The following is a 9,213-nucleotide window of genomic DNA, read 5'->3' as shown; positions in this document are numbered from 1 at the left end:
AACACATTTGTGTTACACTTCACTACAGTAACAAAGTTCCAGTTCCAGTTAAGAAGTAGCCACAGTAGCAGTACTATGGCCGGGGATCACCACAGGATGAGGGACATAATTAAAGGGTTGCAGCAACAGGAAGGCTGAGAAGCACTGCTCTAAACTGTCCCACAGCTTTTAAACGCTCCCGGCTCCTAGGAGAAGCAAGTGTTCCGACCTCCCAGACACTGAACGCCCTTATTCCTTATCCCGCTTTCACCCCTGCCCTGGGAGTGGAGAGGAGAGGAGAGGAAAAACATGCTTAGGCCGAGGTTTAAATAGAAACCTTTATTTACAAGAGCAACCAGACAGTCGGCAAGGCATCCAAAGCTCCATCCAACTGAGTCACCGGTGTGGTATAAAGAATGACATCATCTTAAGTGACACTTAATAGAAACGTGATTAACCCCAAGCGTGTTCTCAGTGGTGTCGGTCGGTTCCTGAGAATTTACTGCTCTTGGAGTGACATTTTCTTCTTCAAAACTCCATATTTTCAAAGGAAGAGAAAAAAGGGAGGAGACAAGAGAAAAACAAAACACCGCCCTGTTTTTAATCACCTGCACTGGAGGTAAAAAACCCGTTGCTTCATGGCAGGGCCAGACTCCTAGAACCCTCGACCCATGGCCACTCTGCTGAAGATAGAAAGCAGAGAGTCTGCTGCAGGCTGCACTGTTGTGCTGGCAACCGGAAACCCTCTGCATGGTCCAGCTGCATCTACCCTTGAATCAAGCCAGTTATCTGCCGTAGTACCCACTGCCTCTGGCCCCCGACTTGCCTCAGCATCTAATGCTGCTGAACTGACAAGGGCTGTTAACGACAGGGGCACAGTTTAGAGAGAAAGCGTTCTGATACCAACAGCAACAGTGCAGCTTCATTTATTTTTGAAGAAATCATTTGGATCTTCATAAAATACATTTTTATTTATATATCTTTGGATTCAGCAAAGGAAAAAAAAGTACTGGAAATGTCCCCACATCATAAAAGCAGATGAAAAGAATACTTTTATACTGTTTGCCCCAGAGACATCTAGGTTTAAAGAGGGGCCAGAGAGGCGGGGAAGCGAGGTAGGCAAGAAGAGTACAAAAATAGTTAACCCAAAAAAGATTAAAAGGCAGTTCATGTAAAAACAACAAATTATCCCAGAGGCTATTATTAAAAGGAAATCAGAATTTTGAACTGGCACCAATAAAAATCAGTAAGTAGGAAATATAAAAACATAATAAACTTCATTTGTCTCCCCATACAAAAAGGGGGTGCCAACCAGTTAGCCTGGAGCTGAGGTGCTGAGGAGAGAATCCAAGTCATTCCAAGTTAAGGGGAGGAGCACCACTGTGGCCTACACACCTAAGCAAGGAAGGCTCAGGCACGCCCAGCCAGCCAAAGCACAGCACACAGTGGAAATGGGGACAATGGGTTAATCACAGGGGAAGCCAGCCCATCATGACCTAAACTGTTGGAAAGCCAAGTCCATCCACAGGGCCTGGAAATGCGAACTTCACCCACAGAGAGCTCAGAGAATGAAGCGGTGCTCCCTTCAGGGAGGCGGAGGACAACTGGCTAAATGTGTGGCTTTTAAACACTAACTGGCTCTCAGAAAATGACACCAGGGCTGGCTGAGATACTTGAAAGCTACAGATGGTCTAATGTCATCTAACTGTTTGAACCTAAGGAACTCAAATAAAAGGCATTACGCTTGGTTTCCCTACTCCAAATGGACTAGGACAGGTGCCAAGAGGAGGCAGAGAGGTGGCAGGAAGGGGCTGGCATGTGCCAAGGTGTCACTCTGACTCAGCAGCACTGGCAGGCCTGGTTCTGAGCTCAGCACCCTGATGTAGAGAGGTAGTAAGAGACCCCATGAGCTGAACAGCAGGGGAGCTGAGCAGACACCAGACCACACACAGCAAGGGCCCAGGGCCTTTGACCTAAATGTGGGGCTCATGTCCTAGTAACAGAAATCACTCCTAAAATGATGAATGGGCTACAAGTTTTCCAAAATTATTATCATTTAATTTATGGACTGCTTAAAAAAACACAAGATTCCTTTTAATCAATTTGCTTCAGTTTTGTTTTTAAACTCTTGGCGGTTTTTTGTTTTTGTTTTAAAGCTCGTTTCCCCATATCTATTCTTTCCTCGCAAATTAACAAAGTGCGTAGATCTCTGGTAAAGAATTTTTAAAAAAAAATTTAAATGCCTACATCTAAACAAATGATCACTTTAAAAAGCCTTTAGATTAAAGAGTGAGGCCTGTAAAGGGGGGCGATGGGGAGCTGCAGGCTGCCCTGTCCCCCAGGCTGGGCATTCCAGATGTCTCATCTGCTTGAAGCCTCACTGCATGGAGCTTACAGAAATCAACAATGTTAAATATTTAGTTTCACAAACTCTGTAAAAATGAGCTGTTGTGACCTACAAAAAGAGGTATGTACATATTTTCACATAATACAATATCTTAAAAGATCATATTTACAAAAAGGAAGTGTGTTTACAGAAGCGCTGCTTGCTTCTGATTCAGAGTGCAGTACCTGGCCTTGGGTTTCACAAGTTTATTTCAAAGCATTATTGCTCCACCATAAAGGCAAAGGGTGACGCCAGTACTTGAAAGAAACAACAAACAAACAAAAAACAAAACAATCATGTTCTTGTCCTAACAGATTAGTGCAGACAAAAACCAGGAATGTGGTTCACCATTCCTCACGCCCTTAAGAATATTGCATTTCTCCATGACTTCCTCAGTAAAGTGCACTTGGCTGCACATCAGGGCGGGAAAATTCAATATCGCCATCTCATTTTCCCTTCTGCAAAGCCATTTAACATCAATGACAAATCCTTGAGAATTACAGGGTATGGGACCTCATCAGGAGAGACCTAGGACGACAAGACTGGGGAGCACACCTGTAAAGGACAAGAGCGCAGAAACACTGACTGCACTGGACAGGAGTGCGACACAGAACTGCTGACAACACACTTGAAGGCAGACTGTGCTCCTCGTCCAGTGCTGCAAGACAGAAGCCCTAGCCATCCAGATCTGTGTGAAGACTTTGGCTGGCGAGGCAGAAGGAAGTGACCTAAGAGGGCGGTCTCATCCTCGTGAGGCAGAACAGCATGCCGCAGAGGCAGGGCATCAGGTAGACAGTGCGCTTCAGCCTGAGAGGCAGTTCTGCTCAAATGACAGCACCTGGAGCATCCCAGTGCTGGCCATGCTGGCCTTGCTTCCAAGCTGGATGCCTAGACAATGACTCCTTACATCCTGGTGATCCATCCTGTGCAGTGTGGTCTGTACAGTGATTTCCTTCTCGGTCCCACTAGGGAGATGTCAGCAGTATTTCTGTTAACAGAAGAACTGGGTCAGCACAGCAGGAAATCAGCCCCTGTCTGTTGCCGTGCGCCACTGGTTGGTTCAGACTCTTTTAGAATCCACATCTTAGAATCCACACAAATGTCTAATAGCTCAGGGTCTCCAAACCAAATGCTTTCAAAGCACCGTGGTAGTTTGTGTAAGTTATATATTCAAGTTAAAATCTCCAGACCACTGTTAGGGTTCTAGGTCTAACCAAAGAAGGAAAGAGACTTCCTGGGAGATGTAAAGGTAGACCCCTGTACCTGATCAGGACCCATGGGCATGCCGGACATGGGCATGGGGGTCATAGCCATCTGTCCCAAGTGCCCACCACTGCTGTTCATGTGCACCATGTTGTATGCTGCAGGGTTCCCCTGGGGAGCAAACTGCTGCTGGGAGAAAGAGCTGCAAAGGAAGGGCGATAGCGTTACTTCCACAGGACACAACGGCCATGGTTCTATCAAATATCCCTCCTACCTACGCAGCAAACAGAAAAACATCTTTCTGTTATTATTGTTTGAGACAGGGTCTCTATGTACTGCGGGCTAGTCTGGAGCTCCCTATGTAGACCAGGCTGGCCTTGAACTCACAGAGATCCTCCTGCCTTTGCCTCCCAAGTGTTGGGATTAAAGGCATGCGCCACCATGCCCAGCCTGAGAAAAACGTTTCGACAGCCTGCCTGCCTTCTATTTTCACAACTGCCAGGATTCATATGCTCACAGGCATGGCACATTATAAAGCAGCCACAAGACAAGCCATATGCCTCATTTGTGATGCCAAGTTTGTGATCTCTCCATCCAGTAAGAGTGACTGAGAAACAAACGGGTTCCCAGCTTCTGCACTAGGATGTAAAAGTCAGTCACATCCTTACCCGTTCCTGGCCAGATTCCCTGACGGCCACCCCTTCATCTCTGAGGACTGATACATGGGTGCAGTCTGAGGATGCTGCACCATGGCATTCTGGGAAGGCCCCATTCTTGATGACATCATTGCACTGGGAGGACTAGAGCCTCGACCAAAGGCTGGCTCTGGTGGTTGTCCCATTCCTTGAAGAAATGAACAGAAATCAGTGTTCAAATGCGGCATCCTTGGACTCTCAGCATCCTAGAGCCATCAAAGATGGGGAAGAAAGGACAGAAAAGGCTACACATAGCTGCTCTGATGACAAAGTCATCGATTTAGTAAGAAAGATGCTGTCTAGGGCACAGTGTTTGGCAGGGGCCGCACTCTCTAACAACCTCTCCAGAACCTTCCCAAAGGCGGGCCTGAGGCACCACCTGCTTAGTATAATCCCGGTAAGTGCCCAAGTAATGGAGAAAAAAAAGGGATGGAGAAGACCATATGTCCCTCGGGCTAGAGTGTCCAGAGAATACAGTATCCTTTGACACTGGGACATGAAGAATAGGCAAGAGGAAGGTTTATGTGATCTTTCTCAAATAAGGGTGGGGGGGGGGGGAGGTTGCTGGGGCTAAAAGGAAAAAAAAATGTCCAACTCTGAGAACACGCACTCCCTGTTTTTGCAACGCACTCCAGCTCCCTGCAGCTCCGCCAGACAGTTTTCCTGACAAACAAGATGGAGTGAGCGGTACTTTGTTTTCACACACCATGGACCTAGTGAAGTTTGTGGCCTTCATAACACTACTTTGCGAAGGGCATAATCTGCCAGGTTTACCATAATTTGTTGGATATGGAAACTGTTGTGGGGGGGCCTGTGGCATTGCTGAGCCTGCCAACGCCCCATCCATGCTGGGGGAAGCGGTGACATTGGGGGGTGGGCTGAAGGCCTGAGGCTGTGACATCATCATGGCCATCCTCTGCTGCTGTAGGTGATGGTTCATCAGCTCTCGCTTCTGCTGAGCAGCCATTTGGGCATTAAAGAAAGCCTGCTGGTAGCCAAGAGATACACAATTAACTTCATTTCATAGAGAGTCCTATAATACACGAGCTCTGGATGAGAAAGAACACCCAGGTTCTTCTCTATAACTAAAGGAAAGTATACACAAACAGTTCTTTCTACCGGTGGCTTCCAAATGCTGCCCAGCAAGCATGTGTCCTTTTTGTGCAGGGTCAGAGGCATTCCCACATTCCCAGAATGCTCAGCAGCTATCTTACAACACAACAGCTCACTCATCGCAAAGGGAACAATGTGGGTGAGTTTACTGACAGTTTTACTGAAGTGGCCGCTTCTCTCCAGCCCCTCATCACTACAAAGCAGAGTAAGACTGAAAGAGAAAGTACAGGGGCAAGACGTGGCTCGGAAGTGAAGAGAACACTGGCTGCTCTTCAGAGGTCCTGGGTTCAGTTCCCACACCCCCACGGCTACACACAACCATCTGTAACTCTGGGTCCGGGAGATCTCACATCCTTTTCTGGCCCCCACATGATGCAGACATCCATGCAGATAACACTCATAAACATAAAGCTGGGGGCTGGAGAGATGGCTCAGTGGTTAAGAGCACTGACTGCTCTTCCAAAGGTCCTGAGTTTCAAATCCCAGCAACCACATGGTGGCTCACAATTATCGGTACAGCTAAAGTGTACTCATATACATAAAATAAATAAATTAATCTTAAAATTTAAAGAAACTGTGACAGCAAATTCTTAAAAAAAAAAAAAACTCCAGAATTATTTAATAGGCATGGGCTAAGGCTGGGCTGGGCGTGGGCCCAACCTGGATGGGACCCTCCTCTGCTAGGAACATACCTGGGGCATCATGGGTCTCATCACAGCAGTGCCAGTGGGGTTCTCCATTTTCATTTCCAGTGCCTGCCGGCTCTGATTTAAAAACTGAACAGAATTGGGTTAGTAGGGCAAGTGGAGCATGTTAGTGAGCCCCAGCTTTACAAACTACCTCCACCCAGCGAGAGCTCTCCAAACCCACCGAGCTAGGGAGCCACATTTAAACTGAATTGGTTCATTTGCATTCTGCAGAAGGAAGATGGCTCAGCAGCTGAGAGCATGCACAGTTCATCCATGGGACCAGGAATCCTTTCCCAGCACCTACATGGTGGCTCACAGTCACCACTGTCGCCAGTTCTAGTGGACCCCACACCTCTGGCCTCTGCAGGCATGTGTATGTGTACAGACACTAACTGCACAAACAAATACAGTAAACCTTGGAAAAAAAAAAAAAGGAGTTCGAGGCCAGCCAGGACAGAGAGTTCCAGGACAGTGACATTGGTGACAATTCCCTGTCTCGGTGTAAAGCTTTTTGGCACAAACAACAACTATGCTGCTTAAACAACTGCAGCAGGAGCACAAAGGACCCACGGTGTCAAGCTTCTCCAGGGACTGTTCAATCAAACAACTATTCTGACTTTATCAGATCCTAGTGAGCATTTAATAGAAAGGAATAAGCTATAAAAATAGTGCCATGCACACAGGCACACAGCTTCAGAACCGCTGCAGAAGCAGCCATAGCCTGGCTCTGGCTTACTGTGCTTTCCTACTCAGGTGACTTACAAGCACACTCACTCACCGGCACTTACAGCTTGCGCAACCATATACACTTTAAGGCAACTGCAGATTAAGGAAACAAACAATGGAAAGAAATAAAGTCCTATTTAAAATGTTAATTCCTTTAAAATATTTATTCTTATTTTAAATGTGTCTGCATGTGAGTTTGTGCACATGGGTGAAATTTTCCAGGTCAGAAAGAGGCAGGTGTGAATCCCGGGAACTGAGTGTCTGTGTGAGTTGTCCAACGTAGGTACCAGGAATTCAACACAGGTCCTCTGTATTCTTAACCACTGAGCATGCCTCTACCCCAGAGTAATAAAAGCTTTCAAAAACATCAGGAAGTGGTTTCCATTAAAATACTGAGTCAACAGGGGTGCTAGAACAACATGCCTGCAATCCCTGCATGAGAGGCTAAGGCAAGAGCATTACGAGTTCAAGGCCTGTCACTTGGGCACTTATCAAGATCTTGTCTTTAAAACAAAAAGCTTGAGCTTTTTGTTTTTAAAAACAAAACAAAACATGGTGTCGCGTCTTTAATCCCAGCACTTGGGAGGCCAGCCTGGTCTACAGAGTGAGTTCTAGGACAGCCAGGGCTACACAGAGAAACCCTGTCTCCAAAAACAAAAACAAAACAACAAGCTGAGGAAATGCCTTCCAAGGGCTGTCAAGACATGCTGCCCCTCCAGCTGTTCTGTTCTGTGTGAAAGAGCTCACTGAGCAGTCCTAACTGCGCTGGAACTCACTCTGTAGTTCAGGCTGGCCCATGGAACTCAGAGACCTGTGCTTCTGCTTCCCAAGTGCTAGGATTAAAAAGCACGCAGTAAACAAGGCTCTCAGAATTAAACTGGCTTGCTTGGAAAGTACATTCACCCACTGAGCCATTCTGCCACTGCTAATGATAACATTAGCAAAGAATTACCAAAAGAATGTACATATAAAAAGATACCCAAGTTTAATACACGCTCCTTATCAAGGAGCTATCTGCACAAACAAAATCTTAGAGAGAAGTGAAAGTGAAAGGAATTCCTTTAGTTAGCAAAGAGTGGAGAGCAGGTGCAAGGGCCATGGGAGCACAGCCTGAAAGTCACTGAGAGCCTGGGCAAACACACTGGCTTACCTGCTGGCCCTGCAGCCTCTGCTGAAGTTGCATTCTCAGCTGCTTCGGGGTATTTGTCCTTGGTCTCACAAGGCCGGCTCTAGGATGCATGCCTTGGAGAGGAAAACTGCCTTGCTGGCTAATCTGACCCATCATAGAGTTAAACGATGGCGATGGTGACTGTCCCTGAAGGTTGAAGCCTCCGTGCAGTGGAGGACCCTGAGCTGGGTATGTCTGTCCATACAGTGCAGCCTTCTGGTCCATCATCACTGCTGCTTCTTGGCCTTGGAAAACATCCTGTTTTGGCTCCAAAGCTTGTCCCTTAAACATCAAACACAAAGGAATGGTTAGCTACACCTAAGAAGCCAAAAGCAACTGTTGCAAACAAGAGAAAAACTGTGAATCAGTGCATGTGAACAGTGCTGGCTCAGAACCCAGCCTGAAGCTGTACAGGAACACAACACACACCCTCTCTGCAGGAGTGGAGTCCTTGTACTCAGCAGACCCACACACACTCGGCCTTTCTGGTAGTAGCTACAATGCATTTAATACCTGAAGAAATACTACTGGCTCAAAACCAGAGAGCTCTATACACTAAGAACCACACACCTCTCAAACCAACCAGAGATAAGTGAAAATCACAGTGGCCAATACACACATTCTCAGGCTGGCATACTTCACTTTGGCTCTGTGGAATTTGGGGCTTTGGTGTCTTAAAAGACTACAACTTTTTGGTGTGTTTGCTTGCGCTGTTTTGTTGGGTTCTTTCGTTTTGTTTGTTTGGAACTGGGGTCTCTCTGTCTGTTATGGAATTAACTCATTTTGTAAACCAGGCTGGCCTCAAACTCTGAGATCCACCTGCCTCTGCCTCCCAAAAACCTGGTATTAAAGGCATATATCACCATGCCCAGCCTAGAACTACACAATTTTTTCTGGGGTAGTTTGGAACAAGTTTTTGAGGTAAAGAACCTATCACAACTACCAACATCCAACCTTGACCCTTTTCCCCCAAATCTTTTCAGTTCATATCAGAAGCATGAATAAAGGACCTTCACACCTTTACTCTGAGTCCTAGAACCGAGCTTCCTTCCCACTGAAGGACCTCTGGGAGAGCAGAGGTGACTTTCCTAGCATGTGGAAAGGAAGATGTGAGGACAGTCAGCTGAGCAGCAGCAGAGCCTCTGAGCAGCGGGCGGGCAGTGCACGGACACCAGCAGCAGATGAGCAGAGCGGAGCGTGTCTGTGACCATCTGCGCGCGCGCACACACACACACACACACACACACACACACA

The 9,213-nt window shown here is 46.9% G+C and overlaps 1 protein-coding gene across 3 annotated transcripts in view; it reads right to left on the bottom strand.

The window, feature by feature from the left end:
• Nucleotides 1-298: 298 nt before the first annotated feature.
• The window catches only part of Ncoa3 (nuclear receptor coactivator 3), an 85,759-nt gene continuing 76,844 nt past the window's right edge, over nt 299-9,213 (bottom strand). For 2 of the 3 annotated variants that reach the window (XM_031372797.1, XM_031372796.1), the window contains 6 exons: nt 7,942-8,241; nt 6,069-6,152; nt 5,038-5,251; nt 4,237-4,411; nt 3,629-3,770; nt 299-3,353 (listed from right to left, as the gene is read on the bottom strand). In XM_031372797.1, the coding sequence (XP_031228657.1) occupies nt 3,342-3,353; nt 3,629-3,770; nt 4,237-4,411; nt 5,038-5,251; nt 6,069-6,152; nt 7,942-8,241 (927 nt within the window). In that variant the 3' untranslated portion in view covers nt 299-3,341. The remainder of the gene's footprint in view (nt 3,354-3,628; nt 3,771-4,236; nt 4,412-5,037; nt 5,252-6,068; nt 6,153-7,941; nt 8,242-9,213) is intronic. The other variant, XM_031372798.1, reaches the window with a different exon arrangement.

The sequence above is a fragment of the Mastomys coucha genome, unplaced genomic scaffold (assembly GCF_008632895.1).
Source record: "Mastomys coucha isolate ucsf_1 unplaced genomic scaffold, UCSF_Mcou_1 pScaffold15, whole genome shotgun sequence".
Lineage (NCBI taxonomy): Eukaryota > Metazoa > Chordata > Mammalia > Rodentia > Muridae > Mastomys > Mastomys coucha.
The sequence above is the reverse complement of the archived record's forward strand: the minus strand, read 5'-3'. Positions and strand labels throughout refer to the sequence as shown.